The sequence below is a fragment of the Netta rufina genome (assembly GCF_964035555.1).
Source record: "Netta rufina genome assembly, chromosome: 2".
Classification (NCBI taxonomy): Eukaryota; Metazoa; Chordata; class Aves; order Anseriformes; family Anatidae; genus Netta; species Netta rufina.
The window spans coordinates 10874070-10895307 of record NC_140124.1 but is presented as its reverse complement, the minus strand read 5'-3'; the positions used below and the strand labels follow the sequence as shown (position 1 = coordinate 10895307).

Genomic DNA, 21238 nt, shown 5'->3' with positions numbered 1-21238 from the left:
ACACGTCTCTTCGTGGCAAGTCACAGCTTATGAATCACCAAGAGTGGCGCAAATGTGGGCAAGCAAACGTGGACAAAATAAAATTTTACCGCATGATAAATGAAATTATTTGAACTGTATTTCATACATATTCCATGACATCCGCTGGCTCCTACTCCAAAGCAGACCGAAACTATTTGGTTTATTAACTGCCTTTGTGGCTGGACTTTACCATACCACATAAAGCCATACAGGTCACACGCATATTGTTCCCAATTGCACAACTTTTGCAAGCACTCTGATCTCAGTTGTGGGGGATAGGAGGCACTCATTCACCAAGGATGGAAACTGTGTGAGCAGCACATCTTCAAAAATTGCCAGGTGTGTATCTTCTTTTCTTCCTAATATCAAATGTGATGGAGATGCTCACATTCCTGAAAATAAAGATCCATTTGGTGTCTTACCTAGGGCACTTGGATTTGAAAGCATCAGCTTTACTTTACCAAGCTGGCATTTCAGTTCTTCATCTGACAAATGAATTTCTCTCCTGTGCATCATAAATCTCTGGGGCTTTATGGTCTTTTTTCAGAACTTCTATGATTTGGGAGGTTTATGCTATGACTGTTCTGATCTGAAATATCTACAAATCACAGATTAAGATGTGATGGAGACTGTAAAAGTGATGGTAAATCTGTCTGTCTTGAGATGAGTGAACAGCATAGGACCCACAGAAAATAAAGACATCGGTTTGGGAATACATTTTCCCTGGGGAAAAGTCTTGGGTAGCTAGGAATTAGCTCTGACATAATTACTTCCTTCAGGGACCCTAGTGAGTATCTTTCTCAATACTTGTGCTTCCTGGGTATCCAAAAAACAAAAGATGTAGAATATTTGGTTTTGTAAAAGTTCATAAAACTTTCACATCAGAAATGTAAAGCCCCAGGTATTGTTGAAGTGGGGCCAGATTTACATCCCTGAAAATGGTTGCAAACCGCTTGCTTGCCTCAGCAGGAGAGAGGTTATTTCCATGTTAAGTAATCAAGAACTCTTTTAATCAAGGTATCTTAAAATGGTAATTACTTAATCTTAATTATTTGTCAGCAACACATAATTTTTGTTGATATTATAATAGTGTTTATTAGCACCATCAATAACCTAGCTATTTTGCTCTCTTCAGTCAAGTTCTAACAGCAACGCACATTGGCACTTTGAGTAATGTAGTGTTTTAGGAGCATGTTCTGCCTGCATTCCTCTTTGTGTCCTCATAGATTCCAAATGTACAGCAAAAGGCAGAATTTGGCCCTTGAAGTTAAACTACTGGACCTGTAGAGAACTGTAAGACATTGCCATGGATCAATGCACATTTTGATAATCTTTATGTTTTAGTGCCACATAGCTTGTAAACATCTGCAGGCACACGCATTTAGCACGTGTTAACAAATCTTGTATCTTTACAGCGTTTATTCAGGACACCAGTCAATTTTGATTCCTCCCTCAGAACTGGAGACCAATCCTGCTCTGTGGCTACTTGCTGTGAGTCAGTACAAAGTGAGAGACACTTTTTGTTCGTATTCGGTCATGGAGCTTTGTACTAAGGGACTGGGTTCACAAACAGAGTCACTGAAGGTAAGTAATTCAGTCCTTCTGCATAATCTGCCATGTGCACAGTGTTTGGGTCTTCTCTGCTCGGAGTGGCCGTGCTAAATGTATGCATTGAGGAGAAAATCATCAGAGGGCAAGGGCAGCTTCCACAGAACTGATATTATTCCTTGCCAGAGGCTGTATATTAATATCAATCGTTCTGTTTCAGATCACAAGGCTTTTAAACATCAAGGAAAAGCTTTTATTTACCTAAGCTTTCTGATCTGTGTTGCAGTCTGTGTTAGTAGGCATATGTTGGAAAACAGAGGTGTAGTAGTTCAAGAAACCCAATATACAAAATACATTTGTATATTATGTTTTATAAATTCCATGATTATATGAGGTACTAGTTTGGTTTTGATCCATATAGTTAAATAATCACATACTTAGTACCATATTGCTTTAACTGGATTTTCCTCATTGTAGGGGAAGGAGGGTGTATATATATATATATTTTTAGCTCAGAATTAAAAGCCAGGTAGCCAGTTACATTTCTGAAATAATCTAGAATTTCCAGTATGCTACTGAAATAAATTAGATCTTGGGATACTAACATTTTATGATGTCTCCAGTCTTTACCATCCTCAGTTAATAATTTCCTAATCAGTTTTTCCAAGGCTAGTCAATGCTTCCTGTTTGCTGTTATTCAGTGGCATTCAGAATTAATACTGCTAAATAGCATTGCCTCCCTTCAGAACGAGCATACCCATCTCTTCCTAAATGCTCCTGCTGAAATGCCAAGCAAATATGTCTGCTCGTCTACAGCTATTAGACTGTCATCTGGCCATCCGGCTTCCAGGAAAGATTGAAATTAGACCGGCTCCTTACCCTCTATCCATCTTGAATCACTATACCTGCAGTTAAATGCTACTGACCTTTTTTTCTTTAAGTCTGCCCTTTTGTGGCCTTTGTTACATTTTATCTTCCTTTTAGGCAAGGGGACTGGACCTCTCACGAGTACGGACATGTGTAGTAGTGGCTGAAGAACGACCTCGGATAGCTCTTACTCAGTCGTTTTCAAAATTATTTAAAGACCTTGGTCTCCATCCTCGGGCAGTCAGCACGTCACTTGGCTGTAGAGTTAACCTGGCTATATGTTTACAGGTAAGAGTTTTAACTTTGTTTACAGGTAAGAGTTTTAACTTAGGCTCAAATTAAAATGGTTTCCACTAAGAAATATCCATTGTATTCCCTTTGACAGCTTTGTTGTAGGCATATTAAGAAAATGCATGTAGTACTTATAATGTTCTTCTTGCATATACAGGTGGTAACTTCTGTTACTTCGTCAGTGAACACTATTCATCCCTCTCATGTTGCATTCATAGCATTTGTCCTGCCCATGAATACAGTAATTCAGAAAAGTGCATGGTAGTGGCAGAATGTGTACTCTGTACTCCAAAAATATTATTTAGTTATGTAATGTAAAATCCAGTTTGCAAGTGCTTACTTTTAATATGGTACAAAATTGATTCCTTTTGTTTAGAAAATAATTCCAGTCCTTACTATTAACTATATATATTTTTTTTCTGCATGCAATTTATTGCTTACAATAAAAAATTATTTTGCAGCATCTTTCATTCTGTTTTGATCCACTAATCAGAAGAAAGTACCCAGGGATAATATGGGATTTAACCTCCAGGAATCTTTATTGAATCATGATTTTAAGGACAGATGGAGCACTGTAACTATCTGATCTGAATAGCCTCTAGGTTTTCACCCAGTGATAGCTACACCAAGCAAATAGTTTTAGGCTGAATTATAGCATATCATTTTATCTTTCAGGACTACAAGTGATGAAAGTAAGCTTCCCTTTTTATAAGGTGTTCAATTTTTAATTATGTCTGCCTTATTTCTAGTTTAAATTCATGTGGTGTTAGACTCAGCCATTTTTTATTTTAGTATGTTTTTCTAATCTGGAATAAGGAATCTCATTTCTTTCATGATTATAATACAAATCTTAGTCTTTGATAAATAGATAAAGAATCTTAAGACTTCTTTCCTGATCTGTCTCTCACTTTTATGACTCCTGATCTCTTCCTGTCCTTCTAAATCTGGTATCAGAACCTTACATATTATCCCTATAATAGTGCCACAGGTGTCCTACTCAGATATATGATTTCCAACTTAACAATCATTTAAAATCATGCAGAAATAATCTTCTGCACTGGCAACTGCATAGTCTGGGAAGTTCCATATCCATTTGGGTTACATTAAGGAATTTCTTATGCATGTGACCTACATAACTGCTTAGGTGTGGAAGCCAGAACAGATCTTCTCAGTGACACTACAAATAAGGCATTTGGACAGTCATCCCTGTAAAGATTTTTTATTTTATTCAAAAAAATGTGGCTGATACTGGTGATGGGTTTAGCACAGACAAATATGTCCGTGTGTTATGCCTGCCTTAACCTCTTGCCCTGTTCAACATCACTGAAGAATCATGGCTCTCATCAGGCCTTGGCTAAAAGTCACCTTGTTGTTCAGCACACTATCAGAAAATGAATACAGAAGGTATCCCATAGCTCCACGACTACTTGCTTTCTCTTTGACTTTCAGCACAATATCCCTTTGGCCCAGGGCAACTTTAATTATTATTATCAAACAGATGACAAGGCAAAGTTGAGCAGGGTTAAAAGTCATTCTGTGTCCTAGACATAGAATTCTGTGGTTCGACATTCCGTAATTGCTGCCATGAATATTCTCCAGGAATAAAAATTCAAGAAAGTCTCCTGTTGTCTCAAAAGCAGCACTTGGATCCTTTTAAACATCTTTTCCCTAATAAGAAATAGACTTGAGAAAAAAATGCATCTTTTAAATCTTTTTAGAAACTTCAGTGTACTCAAGTAACATGCTCCCCATGTTTTTGTCATAGGTTTGGAAGAAAAAACACTGACACAAGTTTTGAATTCTCTTCTACTGGATGTTTCTTTGCAAAGATACAGGCCTCTTTGTTTCTTTCTCCAAATCTAGACTGCTATATGGTGACGAGGCAGAGAGGACAACTCAGAAAACTTCTAGGAAATCTTCAGGCACTCTGACCTGAAACAACATAATTTGGAAAGGTACCAGCTTAGGCCAGTTAGCAGGCGTGGGTGGGTGTGCTTTCCCAGTCAGCAATCCAAGCAACTTGAAACAGTTCACTGGGAGGAGTATTGCAGGCAGCAAGGACACCTGTGGCGGACTTTCATTTTCCCTCAAGTATAAAGGGAGGTCAGAGAAGAAAGATGGGCTAATTACTTGGTAACAATAGTTTTCTAATTCATTCCTGTATTGTTAGCCATTCTGAAGTGCCAGCAGAGGAGGGGAAAGAGGGAAATGATGGCATACGTCCATGGCCAACTGCTTTGAATTCTCTGACAGACCAGGATGGGGTCCACCAGCTTCCTCGGCCAGCTGAGTTGGAGCTGCTTCTGAAAAATACCATGACCTCCCACTGGCTTCTGGTTCATATAGGGACCAAGGATGAAGATAACAAGGACAAATCAGTGGCAGAAGTTTGCTTGCCACTATTGAAAGTCTCCCTTTCAGACTTGCAGGAGTCTGGACTGTTAGGTAGTGGCTGCTTCACCTAGGAGGTAAATCATTTGTTCAGGACAAGTAATAGAATCACGCAAATGACACTAACCCAGATTCAATGCCCAGGGCTCCAAGTAAGCCTCACTGGAAATAATATTGTACTGGTCTGCCTGTGATGGGATGGAATTCAATTCTTCATAGCAACACTTTTGGCACAGTCCTTTGGATTTGTGACTAATGCAGTGCTGATAATACACCAGTGGTCTCACTGTTGCTGAACAGTGCCATGCAGCAGGCAGGCTTTCTCTGTTTCTCACTCTGTCTGCCTCCCCCACCCAGCAAAAAGGCTGGGGATATGCGAGAAGCTGGGAGGGAACACAGCTAGGACATTCCTAAGGGATGTTCCATACCAGATAAAGTCATGTTCAGCAATTAAAAAAAGAGGGTGGGAGAAGCATATTGGAACAAACAGTAAAATTGGATAACTCTCTGAAGGAATGCTATTGATAATACTGGCTATGAATTTAAGAACAGCACGCAATGAGATCCTGGTGCGAGGTGATTAACAGCCTGGCTGATCATATAGCTTAGTGCCAGGCTTCATTTACTTGTACTAAGATTTTACATTTCAATTCACAGGACAAACTAAAAGCCTTATATAATTTAAAGAACGGTGTGGCTAGAATTAAAAAAAAAAAAAAAAAAGCCATTTTGGAACAGTCTATATTTGGTAACATTACCCTTCCAAGTAGAATGCTTTTTGAAGCATTTTAAGCCAGGAGTAGTTTGGCAAGTTCTACAGGGGGTTGAAATATAACTACAGATGTAATAATGCTCATGAGCATTACCATAAAACATGTCATTTTGACAGAGAATATAAAGATACAGGATTGCATCCTTTGAAGCATCTGGTAGTAGGCACTGCCAAAGACTGAATGCTGAATTAGACTGAGTGCTCTTTCCAAATGTTCTGGAAGATTATGGCTAGTGATACTCCAGAGTAGCTTGTGGGTTATTCTGTTTTCTGGGCTGAGGAGCAGAATGAATTTTAATCCTTGGTCAACTACATTCCTTAAATTAACATTGTCTCCAGTATGTTCCAGAAATTGGTCACGATTTCTGTACGCTTCACATTGCATAAAAATACTTCTAAACATGTTTGAGTCGATAGCATTTGTCTTTCCATTTTTTCTTTCAAGTTACATAGTCTGTGAGGTCAGTGTGTGTTTCCTGGGACACCATCTTTCACAGCAACAACTGTGATCCAGCCTATTCTAGTGTCATTCTAAATCTTATATCTATCTTATCTATTTTATCGCTTTTCTAAACACATCTCACTGTTCAGCTGCAGCCCCGTACCAGCAAAAAGCCTGTCCAGGATTTCTTCTCCACGGACTGCCTCTAATGCAAACTGGATGTGATTTTTGATACCTTTTTAAATTCTCTTTTTTTTTTTTTGGTTAAATTAAGGTTCAGGTGTTCCAAGGGGAAAATACACTGATTTTTCAAAAAGCTTTCACTGTTTTCCACCGCTGTTTGAAGAAGAGATGTGTCTGTGTGTATGTGTATACAACTTCACAGCAGAATTTGACCTTTTATTAAAGATTACTTTGCAAAGGAAATCATTATGATAATCTCTTTGGTACAAAAGAGTTTTAGCCTACCAAATGAATCATAATTTCAGGATTAGGATCACTGACAGACTAATGTTCTGTCATTTGTATTCATTTCCTCTCAAATTTAGAGCAAATATGCTATGTGTCTTTTGATGTAATCTCTTTGGACTAGATTTTTAGAGGTATGCTTTTGAAAATAAATAATTTTCTCCATCTTTAGGGACTTAAATACCATTAATGTCTGACCTTTTATGACTGTACAGTCGCCGATAATTGTCCAGCTATTTCTGAGATGAAAAGATGGCATCCAGCATATTCTAATTCTCATTAGCTAGCATCTTTGCATTCTCAAGAGATAAAGAGAGAAATAGATACGAAAAGTAGCCCCTTTCTTACAACAGCACAGATGGTTTTCTAGGATTTTAGCTAATTTCTATTTAAACACTCAAAATGAATAGTAGAATTTTATTCAACCTGCTATGTAATTTCAGTTGAGGATAAACTTTGATTCATTTTCCTTAGCTATCCCTGAAAATGTGCAAGCTAGAGCAAGGGAGCAGGATTCATCTGGCTTCACTTAATTCACATTGAAGTTAGACACTAGGACTAAGTTAGTTATCTATTGTCCATCAATAGTAGAGATAAAGAAATGGTTCCAAGGACGGTGTCATTCATCTGATCTCAGGTGCCCATCTTGGGATTCATCACCATCTAGAGATACTTCCTGCCTTACACTGCACACTTGCTTCTCTAACGACTGAAATTATATGAAATGAATCCCTCCGTCACAGTCTAGCAAAGGGAACTTTGTCAGTAAATTTAAGGGTTAAAGATAATGTTACCTTATCCTTAGTGATAGATTGCACTTCTTTGAGGACTCTCCATATTAAAAGTAGTAAGAGTTTGCTATGAGAAGAGTGCAGCAGGCGACCATACCCCCTGTGTATGATTCACACTTTGCACTGTGCTGCAGCTCTGGGTGAGCTCTGTCAGATTCTGTTTTCCCACCTTTACTATGAGTCATGCTCTGAAGTTCTTTTCACAGCTCCAGCTGCTGTGCTTGCGTATGTGAAACTGTTAAATGTACATCAAAAAAGCATCACTGGAGCAGGAGTAGGCTCAGAAGTATAAACATTGAAGCCACAGCCCTAGACAGCAAAACGAAATGAAACAAAACAGTTATTTTTAAATTCTTCAGACTTCTGTTTGCCAGGTAGATGGTTTTTAACTTTGGGGAGGGAAGGAGAGGAGAGCACATAGCTGGGCCTTTAACTGCAGTGGAGATTAGGTGCAGGCTGAGTGCTGGCACAGTGTCATCTCTCCTAATTGTTATGGTGGTTCTTGGTGCAGTTTTGACCTGCAAAGTTTTCTCAGAGAATAAATGCCTGGCATGTTGCAGAGATTTGCATCGGCCCCGCATGGTTCCCTGGTGGCATCCTGTGGGCAAGACATTTATTTATTCCAAAGGATGTGACTGATGATGTACGAGTTTTCAGGCAGAATATGCTTTTAGCCCATTTTGTTTCCTTGAACACTTGTCCTCACTAAGTATCAGACACAACAGAGGTTATGTTGTGGTTTTCCTGTTACCAGTGTTACAGATGTGCTCCATCTCTATCTCACAAAATAAATGTGCACAGACAAATTGAGTCAGTCACTCAGGTCTTGGATAAGATCTTGCTTCTTTAAAACAATGCTGAGACCTCAACTGCTGTTTGTTAGTGCCTTAGATAAAATCAGTACGAGGCTCAGACACTTGAAGACCTCTCTGGACCTGCAGTATAGTCACAAGCAATGAATTATATAACTGATGAATTTCATCAACTCCCCTGCTTTGTTGCAGTTACACTGCAGTGTTCAACCTAGGTTATTAGTAAGATTTCTATTTTCGGGTAGCAGTGTAAGAAGCAGATCCATCCTATTTCTTAAAAAGCTTCATCTTTCCCCACATCCAAAATTTACCTATTTTTATATGCTGCTGTGGCAGCTTCCTGTGGTTTTTAACTTTGCTGGGATTCAGAAGTTTGGCAAAAGGGATGTGAAACAGCAGTGCTCTCAGAGCTGCTGCTTTTCACAAGTTGTAGGGTTAAATCCTGCAGCAACCATCTGGGGTTAGGAATTCAACATGACAGTAGCAGTTTAGGACTAGTCATGACTGTGTTTTGTCTCTTCACTGCATTATCGATCGTGGTGGAGAACTGATGGGTTTCTGTTAGTATTTAATTTTACTGTTCTATATAAGTATTACATTGTTTATAGTAGAAAATGGACTAAGAATGAAGAGTTACTGAACTATGAAGTTACTCCATTTAGTTATGGTCTTATAGTAATTAGATTGTGCAAGAAGCCTTAATTTTATTTCACTCTAGGAGCAGGTTAATCTGTATGAAACAAGTTGTAAGTATCATTCTCTTTTCTCCATTGTATACTAATTATTTTTTTCCCAGAAGAGAGCTTACTTATGGTTTCCACAGGACATCGCTTACAAACTTCTAGTAGTGAAATGGCAGACTTGGAACCCCTGTCTCAATGGATGTGCATTAAAATAGCAGGGCCATAATGTTTACTGACTTACTCACCAAAAAATAAAAAATCAGTATGCTAGACACATGTTTTCCACTAACAACATTGTCTGTAGTGTCCTAAAACCATTTAAGTCTGTTTGTCCAAGGTTAGCAGTCTACAGCTGTCTCTTCTGTTGCTCTACTAAAATGTTGACACCTCATTTTTTACTTTTTTTAACCTTTAATGGTATAATGGTTAATTTGTAAGATTCCTGTATTTGACATTGTTTTTCTTTTTATTTTACTCCCTGCTTTTTGCATTCTCCTCTTTTTTTTTTCTCCCACCCTTCATTCCCATTTTTTACTATTATTTTCGTCTTGTGTTACCTTCTTTCCTTCTCTCCCTCATCCCTGCTATTCCTGCTGCTATAGCCTCACAGGCTGGGGAAGCTGGCCGAGCAGGTAGGGGATTTTCATGTTCCCTCAATACCCACCTATCAGCTTCCAACAGTGGGACAGACTAGAAATTGAGTCTGGAGATTTGGGGATTTTCAGATCCTATGAAATTATATACAAGTCCATTATAGCTTTATCTGGATGCAGGTTTCATCAAATATTAGTTGTCTGTTGTAACTCTTTCATTCACACTGAAAATAACAAATACCATAGTGATTGTCTTTGATTTTCATTATTTTATAATCCAATTCAAGTTTAGTTTTATTTTTAAAAAATAAACAATTTTTTTCTCGTTTTTTGTTTTTAACATTGCATATATTTGAAATAAGCTCTCCGCTCAGCACTAGTCTGTTACACTGCTGAGTTTACTAGTAGACTCAAAATCGTGTCGTTACTAGCTAGAGAGGATATTGTATCTTGTATTGTGTATAACAAGCTAAAGAGGCTAACATGCATGTGCAGCTCTATTACTCTTTTTCTCCTCTGGTGGTGGGTCACTATCAGTGTCTGTACAGTAAGTATCAATCAGTACTGGTAGCTCTTTTCCCCTTTAGATACAAAATTATGTATTCATTGAATTCTGTCACACTTTTTAGTGCTAAATGAATCATGGAGCTACTGGCCAGCATTGCAGAAACACAAAATTTAGCCCCAGACATACTTAATGTGAAGAATTGTACCCTAATATATCCCAAACAGAACAGAAATCACTGGGAATTGATGCTGTCTGCTGTTTTAAATACTTAAGATCTAAATAACTGATAAAGGAGTTCCTGCACTTGTACACTACCTAGGCTAGGTGAATTTATCTGCTGAAAAAAAAGAAGAAAAAAAAAAGTTTTCCAAAGTTCCAGTGTTCAAAAATGAAGTTGTGTTTTTCTTCTAGCTTTCTGTTTAGCAGCGATATGAACTATGCAGCAGAGAAAAGAGCCTTAGACTACAGCACTGAAAATTCCAATGATGTTCTGTAGTGATGAGTTTGAAGTCTTGGATAAGGGAAAATCATAGCAGGTTACAAGTCTGCAGCAAAGCTGTGAGTGGAAAGGCCTAAAAGACTCTATCATCTCTGCATAAAAGGAAACTCGAATTAGCCTACTATTGTTCAAGTAACTAAATATTATGACATAAAATGAGGCTTTAAATTATACAGTGGAAGACCGAAAAGGAACAGAATAATTGCTTATAGATCTTCAGTCCACACTGGTTCGTGTCATGCGTGCTACCTTTAATATCTTTAGCTTCAAATATATTCTCTGTTGCATGTGTGGAAGATTCTCAGTAAACCATGCTTCACATTCCTGACCATGTGCTTCTGCCATTAAACTATGTCTCCTCTTGCCGTTTCTGCATTCCTTTCTATGGCAAAATGTGTTTAACATTTTTGTATGTATCCACATGCTGAATACTTGGCCTTTTGTAGCAAATAAAACCTCTGTTGACATGTGTTTGGTTAAATGGTATGGCCGCTTGATGCGTTTTCCAACCACGAGGTAACACGTGCCTGACGGTAGGTATGTTTCCAGGTGCTCTGTAAAGCTGACTCTGTAAAGCTGAGCTTTGTTTGATGAACAGCTTAAATATAACTTGTCGTTTGATTAGTATAATTAGCAGTGAAATGAATGTTCAGTTATTCGGGGGGTAAATCTCTTTTCTCCTCCCAGCCTTCAGGTTCTGATTAGCTGATGTTGTTGTTTACAGGGAACATCTGGACCGGATCCAACCACAGTCTATGTTGATATGAGGGCACTGAGGCATGACAGGTCGGAACCACCTTTTTCTTCTATATCAAACACACTTAAGAGTTTCTAGCAAAAAAGTCATCACACCTCACTCTGAAAACCTTTTTAATCCTCATAAATAATTTGTGATAACTCCTACCTGCAAGCAGAAGAAGTTACTTCTATTAGTTGGTTAATTAATGAATGTTACCATTGATAAAACTGAAGCATCAGATATAGCAAGTCTGTTCACTAACAAGATTCCCAGCTTTTCAGGGTTTCGTGACACTTATTTCTGGTGGGACAGCCTAGCCAGTCCCTAAGAAATGGAGCCCTGTTGGGCCTGTTGGCTTCACAGAGGTGTTTCTCCTTGTTGGGCAAGGCCAGCGAGGAGATGATGAGGAGATTTTGCTGTAATTCTTAATGCTGTAAGACTGTGAAGGATTATCAACTTTGGCCATTGTGAGCAACCACATTCTTTGTCATTGGATGTTTTCTGCTTTTACATTTAATGTTAAATACTCATACAACAAGTGACAACTAAAATCTACATGTAGTTTTTGTAAGGAGTTAATGAAATCTTCTGGATGGAAGGAAACTTGTAATTTAATGTGTAATTTTAGAAAGTACCCATGCACATGTTTCAGTTTTCCAATACGGTAGTCAAAAAGCTAGCAGGTAGTCTCTTTGTAAAATTTTCTTTTAACAAAACAGAAAGTTTTCTGTTAACTCTGGAAGAGGTGAACATTTAGTTGACAGTGTTCACCACTCCTGGTGCCATAAAAAATCATTATCCAAATGGGGCTTCTTATTCTTTTTTGCTCTTTTTTCCCCCCTCTCCTTCATAAAAGCTTAACAGCAGAGAATGTGTTCACCTTAGGCAAATATTGACTTTAGCTCTATCAAAGTGACTGGGTCAGCTTGCAGGGTACCAACCTCAAGGCAGTGCTGGCCTCTGCCCACATCACCCCCTGCATTTCCCAGCACTTCATAAATGCTAGTCATAACAGGTTCGTATTTCTGGACAACACATAAATTCTAAAATGAGCATGACCTTCAGTCTGTTAGGTACATATAGTTTGGACCTGCTCAGCAAGTCTTTCATATATATCCCTCTGTCGCAGTGCAGGGCTGAAGAGGGACAGGGATTTGTCCTGCACGTGCAGAGACATCTAGCTCAGAGCTGCCTGCCTAGACCCTCTTTAGTGAAGAGGCAAATGGGAAGTTTTAGGATGTGATTTACCTGATTTCTTGTAAGTTTTCAGCTTAAGGAAATACTAATTGGACTCAAAATTGTGGGCTTCTTTCCATTAATTATAAAGGGAACATAGCATAGTTAAGTAAAATAAAATACAGGCGTCTTCTTACAGGACATGGAGTATGGCAGGTGGAAGAAAGGACCTGTAAGATACTTGACACTCTCAACATTTCTCTGTTCCTTTTGCACACTATATTGCCAACAGTAATACTCAGGTTTGATCTGTCCTTTGCGATACTGCTGCCTGCATAACCTGGCCTCAGAAAACTTGGACTACCTGGCCCAGCAACTACGGTACTGTGTAGACATGCTCACACTCAGCCCAGGGAACAAAAAGGTCCTGACGTTATCATTGCATGAGCCTATCATCTCTGCAGTGCACCAAAGAAAGGGGATTTACTTGAGAAGCTGAATGATTTATTTTGTAAGAAGGGTGTGAGGAGTGGAGCAATTTTTTCTCTAAGAGCAGAACAAACACTGAACAGGATAAATCTCATCCAGTCTAAAGCAGTCTGTTAGGCTTCTTCTGCAGTCGGTGAAAAAGGACACACAACACTGGTGTAACACAGACATCTCAGGCAAGCATCAGCGTGGGGTGAATTGCAGTTAAGGTACCATTCTTTCTGCATTGATGAGGAAGGAAACTTAAACAACTAACTTAAACCAAATGTTTATTTTTTAATAGAAGCATTAAGGTGAGACTTATTTGCCCATAGTGTTTGAACTAACTTCATAGCTCTAAAAAGGTTGAAGTTAAGTTGACACAATGTAGGCGTATATCCGTAAGCATCATTCAAGTGCAGGAGAGAGAGATGAAGTTGTGTCTATAGACAGAAAAGAATAAAGCAAATATATATGTATATATATTAATTTTTCTTAGAGGAGAAGTAAATTTATGTAATATTTACTGGAAGGAATATATATAGAAACATATATTTGTAAAGATAAATTAATATTTACAGTTTTATAATAATAATTATAAATAATAAAAATACATTTGTAAATCTTTATATAAGGAAAATAAGATCATGCTTCGTAAAAGCTGTATGTGGCATGAGTATACTATTTCCTTTCCTTACCATGTCATTGAGAAGTAGGCATCATTATCAAGACCAGACTTTGCAGTGTGTTATTTTATATTTAGTGACTAGATCTACAGAACATGAAAGATGAACTTTGGAGTTGCCTTCTCACATTGTGGTAATGTAGATTTTAATTTGATGGATTAAAGCTGTGCCTCATTTACTCAGTCCTGTGGAATTTAGAATTAGATCCATGGGTCATAAATTAGGAGACAAAACAACTTTATTTGGCACAGTCTCTTCACACTTGCTGTTTTTAACCATTTTAGTGGAACCGAATGTCACTATCACTTAGCAGCAACTGAAAGATTGCTTCATGTAGCCGTGAGAGTGTACAGTAACAACCAACTGCGTCTTTGCAGGTCAGCCAGTCTCCCAACAATATGGAAAAACTACACTGTACACTTAATGTGAGGGATTTTTTTCTATTTTCTATTTTGTAGGATATTCTCCAGAATTTGAAAAAGACTGAAAGACTGAACATCATTCTTTTTTTTTTTTTTTTTTTTTCTTGGCATAATAATGCTTTCTAGTTACTGCAAAAGTAGCTTTGACAGCTTATCAAAATATCATTGTTTGATAACAGTTTAGATCAAAATACCTGTGCCATGTACAATCTGGACAGAGATCTAGAGCTGCTTGGTCAATCAGACTAGACATTTCCTCCCAGCTTGCACTGGATTCTGATGGTTTATTTCTTGGGCTAGTTTAGAGGTTCTCAAACACCTTTTGAATCTGCCTGTGTGTGTGTTTTAGCCCCCAGCCCACAGGTTTAGCTGCTGGGTTCCTAGAGCTCTAGCCATAGTACTGCCAGATCCGGGAAGAGACTGGGTTCACACGGAGATTCAGGAAGCTGATGCCAAGGGGTCATTAGCAGTCATTAGCAGGCATCAGTTGTGGTACTAGAAAAAGCATTGAATTGCCTAACAGTGATCATCCAGTGGAATTTTAGGTGATACAGCTACTCCATCAGCCTTGCCTGTTGTATTGGCTAGCACTAATCAGATGGCCCAAGCACCAGATGGCATTAGACACCTGTCTGGGAAACTGAGTAACATCTTAACAGCAGGAGGATGATATTGAAGCATCACCCCCAAGAGCAAAATGCTTCAATATCATTCTATTCGTCTTCTAAAAATCAGTGTCACCAGAAGTAAAGAGTCAGAAAGAAGTGAGAAGTAAAGACAGACTTGTCCCACCTATGCCACTTAACACAAAAATAATAACAATAACAATAATAATTAAAAACAAACTAAACAACAACACAAGAGAAGACCCCCAAATTAGCAGCAGGTGACTTATATGTCCCTGCACTACTGGAGAGGTTAACTCCAAAAAGCAAAATACATGTAGGTGGATTAATGCTTCCCTGTGCATGAGCTGGCCTCTTGGCAGGCTGCGCTGGCCCAGTAGCTTGTTCACTGTGCAGCCCAGGTCATGTAAACATGTCCATGTGCATGCAACAAAGCTCCAGGTATCAGCACCCTGCCATGCCATTGACTGCAGTTCTCTGCCAATGCTTCTGGGAAAACAACTTAGTATTAAAAAATAAAAATAAATAAATAAATAAATAAGTAAGTAAATAGAACAAATATATTCTTTTCACATTTGTCTGAACTCCCCTGGTTTTCAGACCCCTCCATCATCATTTTGGACCAGTCATGTTCTCCTCAGAAAGCTTTTCAGGTGGTTAAACACAAGATACCTAAATATGCTAAAAGCTGAGAAGTGCTTGGAAGAAGAGACAGAGATTCCTTTCTCATTGTACCAGAATACCACATACTTGAAAGATATACAGTTTTTAACATTTCCACGCTTTTATGGCACTAAAGATGGACATTTCAAGCCCAAGCATCCCTTTTATTGAGGATGCTTTAAAACAATATCTACATGTGTGTAAGGTTAAAAATGTACAACATAACGAATTTAAATGCAAGTCATATCCTAGTAGAAAAATAATTTAATTGGAAAAAATGGCCACTTCATCAAACTGAGACTAGACCTCATGTGCGTTCCAAAATAAATCTTCCTTTCACATAGACAGGGAAAAACTATTTTTTAAATGCTCTTCGGGATGTCAGGCTAGATTTTCAAAAGTTTCAGTATAGTTGCATATATTCTAAAAGATACTTATCATTAAATCATTCAAAACTGTTTTCAAAATGTAACTGATTTAGCCTGCTAGTTTAAATTTTGGAATGGCCTTATATTTGAAACTGAGTTGGTGTGAATAAGAAGTGAAGCATCATGAAAAATGTTGAAATGAGATATTTTGACTGCTTTGAATTTTTTTCCCAAATTTTAATATAGGAAAATCATTTTTTTTTCTGCATTTCTGTATTTAAAATGTAGTATAGAAGATTTCCTCATAAATTAGTGGGCTGAAGGATCATCCAATGATGCCTGAAGGCGACTGTTGATCTAAAACTTAAATTTCCTGCAGCCGCTGTAAAGATAAAGATCCCTTTGCATCCTGATACTGTTTCCTGTAGCAAAACCTTATCAACACAGAAAACAAAATTATGAAAATCATTGTCCTGCCTAAAGTGAAGAACAGGAAGGACCTACATTGATATCAGAGTTTGTTTTAAAAGAATAAAAAGGAAAAAGCAAACAAATTCAGTTCAGTCTGTCACTACCCCCAAAATCAGGCAAAAATATCCCCAGTCTCCTTTTTCAGTAGTGACAATTTGTGAGCTCTGATGGACTGGAGGTCAATCAGAGACTTCTAGTGGGGAGAGAGCCACTGATCAAGTTGTGTATGTATTTATAATGATTTCAGTATTAAGATTTAACATGCACTTGGACAGCTTTCTCTTACTTTGGCTACAAGTTGCATTTAGACTGATTATTGGACTATAGCCACATTTTGTACCAAAAATGAGCGAGAACGAACACTTTGTCAGTGCTAATAAACAGTATTCTTTTTTTCTGTTTTTGTTTGTTTGTTTGTTTGTTTTTTGTTTGTTTGTTTGTTTGTTTGTTTGTTTTTTTATTCTATCTCTATTTTCATAAATGCAGGCATCCTTACCGCTCGTATCCTTCTGATCCTGTCTTTAAATTCCAGTATTCCTTTTAGTGAAGCAATAGTCGCATTAAATGATCATTTGAATTATTCTAATTTCATCAAGTTTAGTCTGGCTGTTTCTTTTCAGTGCAGTAAGAAGAATTGAATTATTAAACCCTTTTGTGGTTTACTCCATTTCCCTTTGAGCTGGATGTAATGGTGAGCTGCTTGGATGGTTTCATGGTCACAGACACAGTGAGACAGCTGGCGCCAAACAGGGAGCCAACTCCAGCTGTGGGATGTGGCCAGGTAGAGGCAGTGGGATGTATGTTGGTTCAAGTTACTCATTTTTTATTCTGGCAGGTATTCGTGATGTGGGATGTGGCATCCAAAACCTTTCGCTGAAATATTCCTATTCCATCATTAAAACAAACTGTTTTAGTCTGATTTCCCACTGTATTTGTTAAACAAGCAGTTAGTAGGTCTGTAAAAATAGGTGTCTTGTCTTCGTATGGGGTCATAGTCATATTTTGGGAATTATGTAAATTAGTGAATCTTTCCAAAATTAAAAATAACTGCTCCCTGTATTACTTAAGTTATTAGCAGACTTGATGTCTTAGGAATGTATTTATATGCTGTGCTAAATCTGATTTTTCATTGTGGTCTTCTGGGGTGTTCAAAGAGCTCTGAACTTCTGTCAGCTTTGCTGGGAGACATTGTTCCCCTGAGAATGGTGATTTCTGAGGATGGAAATTCTGAGTCTCGTTCCCCAAGAAAATAAAAGAACAGTGGTAGTGTTTCAAAGATATGTGAAAACAGTTACTTATTACAGGATTTATTATTATAGATTGCTTATACACTGAGCCCAGTCTCAAATACAGGCTCTGTCAAAGGAAATCAGTTAAGGCTTTGGCTTCATTTTAATGTATTCCAGCAGTTCAGACTTCATGCAGGAAAAGAAAAATAGCCTTTTATCCTGCCTGTCAATTGTTTATCATTCTGCACTCTATTTTATTGAAACTTTCGTGTTGTGTATACATTGTTTTGAGTAATACCAAGCAACAAAACCACGGGAGCTTTTTTCTAATTCTCAAGCACTTCTTTTCCATCTACCTTGAAAAATACTCTTATTATAGGGTTACCAGACAAAAGAGCTACTTAGCTAAATTATCTGAGCTACAGCCACAGCCGTGCTCTGCAGCACAGTCACAGCATGGAGGGGAACCATTTTATGGTCACGTAGTAGAGAAAAGAGACTGGGGGGAAACATGTCAGAAAGGGACATGCTAATGGCAAGTGACAATAAAATAGTTACCTTTGTGAAGCATTAATTGATTAATCATACTTGAAAGCAATCTACCAATGGCTACAGAAAAGAAACCTGGAAAATTGTTCCCTGACGCTCTGGGGAGCAGTGCCTTTCCCAGCTCCTGTAATGGGTTACCGTGCACAGAATCCATTTGCAGGTTACAGAAAATCCCAGTCCTCAATTATTGACTCTGTGTGAGATCTGAAGGGGTAATACGGATCTATTGCTGTCCCTTTTGACACTTCACCACCTTTGCCTTACACTGTGATTCAGTAGGTACCGTGTGTAAAGTGTGTTGAGGTTTGAAGTGCTAGATACCTGGGGAACTGTTCAAAACGCCAACCTGGCAAATCACTGGCCTCAGAAAAGCATCAGTACTTTTAAGCAATAAGCTCTTTTACGAATTGTCGTGTCAAGTGCCACCTTCAGCAGTGCCATTCCAGTCATCCTGAGCTTCAGGGATCTTCTGGTACAGGTAACTTTAATTCCAAAATTAAAGCGTCACACATTACCTATGCTTTTTTTAAGATTGTCTGTTCCTGTAGCTGTTTTGTTTTGTTTTCTCTTTTTTTCTTCCTATTATCACAGAAACAGATTGTCATAGAGAAATGAAAAGCCTTCACCACTGTAAAGTCAGCAGAATTAGCTCTCCATTTTAAAGGAGGAAGGGCTGAGGTCTTTAAAATAAAGCTTAAGACCCTCCAAGTTTTAAGTAGGCTAAGCTGTGATGCAGTTTGATTTTGAGGATTCTTTGTCGAAGTGTATGGCTTTTAGGCATTTTGCCCATTAACTTGTAGAATTTCATTAGAGAGCTAAGCTGTCTGTCATGGTACTGGCAAAACCTTCCTTGTTCTTCACGTATTTGCTCAGGAGAAAATCCAGCCTTGGCTTTTTAGTGGCATTATATTTTGTTTCTGTCTCAAAAATCTTGTTGGCACTCTTTCTGATCTCTGGGAAACAAGTCTCCCAGAAAGAAAAGCTCATTCTGGATGATGTGTTTAATAGCAAAACTTCAACTTCTGACTTAGAGGAAAAGTCCTGGTGTGCCTGACTTGGAGGAAAGGTCCTCTCTTGCAGTTGCTGCCTGCACCAAGGGATGAACCAAGAGCCTTGCTCAGCCTCTGTGTGGCCGACTAGGCGGTGATTTGGAAATCAGCTAATGACCTGGGTAACTGAACTGTCTAGAACATTGTCTAAGGGATTGCACTATTTATAAAAGAGGATCCAGAGTTATAACAAAAATTGTAAATACACCTCTTTTAAGAGCTTTGAAAGATGTCTCGGTCCCAGGCATAAATCGTCTTCAGTTGCAGGGCGGGAGAAAGGGACAAACAGCCATTAACTTTCAGATGGGAGCCACCCTCCTTGTTCCACTCAGGCTGAGTTATGAGGCTCAACTAGGTGGGAGTCCTACAAAGAAATTTCTGTGCTCCCTAAGGACAGGCCCTTGAGGTATTTGCTCCCTTGAGTCTATTTTTAATTTCATCAAGTCTTTTTCAAGGGAACAGAATATTAGCTTTTTAGTGGAATAGGACAATAAGGTTTGGCTCTACTGGTGGATTTTGAAAGAAGATGTGGCATAGAATACCTTAACTATAAATGGAGAAATTCCAGTTATATTTCCATGGAGGGGCTGGGGAATACTGTAACGTGTACCAAGACATGTACATGTCAAACACGTACAAAGAGAAGACAAAAAGTCTTAGCTTTCCAGGAAAGTAGGTGTATTGCACTTGTACATTTACATAATTGTTTGCACGTGCCATTTGCATGTCATTTTTCAAACATAAACAGTACAACTAGGTGGAAAATGTTCGGTTTTTGTTTTCACAAACCATTTTTGAACTGTCCAATAATTCCAGTTTATTAAACCGTTTTTATTCCTGAAGAATATCTGATGCTACCTAAAAAAAGGGATTGCTCATTTCAGCACATAGCAAGCTTCTGTTGGTGTTCCAGGTCTGTTTCAGTCTTGGAGGCTGGGAATTGATAAAACAAGGTGGCAGGTTACCTTTCTGAGAAGTATTTGTTAAAAATTCTTCCACTTCCTTTCCTAAAAGCCATACTTCTCTCTTTCTTCCTCTTGGAGTTTGCTGTGAGTCTAGCCATACACATACAAGAAAGTCTTCCCAAAAAATGGCATTTTCATTCTTCTACTTTTTTTAAAGATAGCACGTACTTTGTATTTGATTTTTACAGATAGTGTATTCTGAAGCATATTTTGCTTTGTTTTCCTCATTGTGGGATATACAGAAAGTTCTGGCTGAATATGGGGGGCACTTCTTTACTGTGAGGATGACAGAGCACTGGCACAGGTTGCCCAGAGGGGCTGTGGAGCCTCCTTCTCTGGAGATATTCAAAACCCACCTGGATGCCATCCTGCACAGTGCTCTAGCTGATCCTGCTCAGCAGGAGGGATGGACTAGATGATCTTCAGAGGTCCCTTCCAACCTCAGCCATTCTGTGATTCCCTGATCTAATGGACCACTAAACACTGATTCATTAAAAAGTCATTGACCTAGAGTACATTTACTGCTTCGGCAATAGAGGAAAAAGTGCTGCTTTCCCATACTGCAGCCTTAGAGTGCATTTCACAACAGAAACAACTGCTTTGGAGGGAAAAATGCTTAATGAATAGATGTAAAATTTGGAGCAAGCCTTTTAAATTCTGCAGACCTAGCTGCAGTACGCTCTAAGAGATGTATATGAGAGATGTACATAAGAGATGTAGCTTCCTAAGTGCTTTCTATCCGTGTTTTCTTTCTCTCCTTCTCTTGCCAGCCTTTGCAGGAGGACAGACAGGGCTTTTGCTCTCCCACGCACTGACAGTCATTTGCCATGAATAATTCAGCAGTGGGTGCCATGCTGGTGGTTACTCCTGGGAATTGGGCTCTGTCACCTTTGTGACCCACTCCAGCTTTGCTAGCCTCAGGCACTCCTTTGGCTCCTGTTGTCAGCAGTCTGTGGCTGTATGAATGCTGAATGACTCGGGTGTGGGAAGGAGAACTCAGAAAAACAGTAAAAACGTCCTATATTTATATAATGATCCCTCCCTAACTTTGTTAGAGATGCAATATCCTTACAAATGGCTGTATTCAATAGCTCTTAATATACTGCTTCAAGTCTCACATATCCTCCTGAAGATTTTATAT

General features: G+C 38.5%; 1 protein-coding gene across 3 annotated transcripts in view; it reads left to right on the top strand.

The window, feature by feature from the left end:
• The window catches only part of DIP2C (disco interacting protein 2 homolog C), a 311358-nt gene that overhangs the window by 270111 nt on the left and 20009 nt on the right, over positions 1 to 21238 (top strand). For all 3 annotated transcript variants that reach the window (XM_084281851.1, XM_084281850.1, XM_084281849.1), the window contains 3 exons: positions 1437 to 1605; positions 2554 to 2724; positions 11411 to 11472. In XM_084281851.1, coding sequence (XP_084137977.1) covers positions 1437 to 1605; positions 2554 to 2724; positions 11411 to 11472 — 402 coding nt within the window. The remainder of the gene's footprint in view (positions 1 to 1436; positions 1606 to 2553; positions 2725 to 11410; positions 11473 to 21238) is intronic.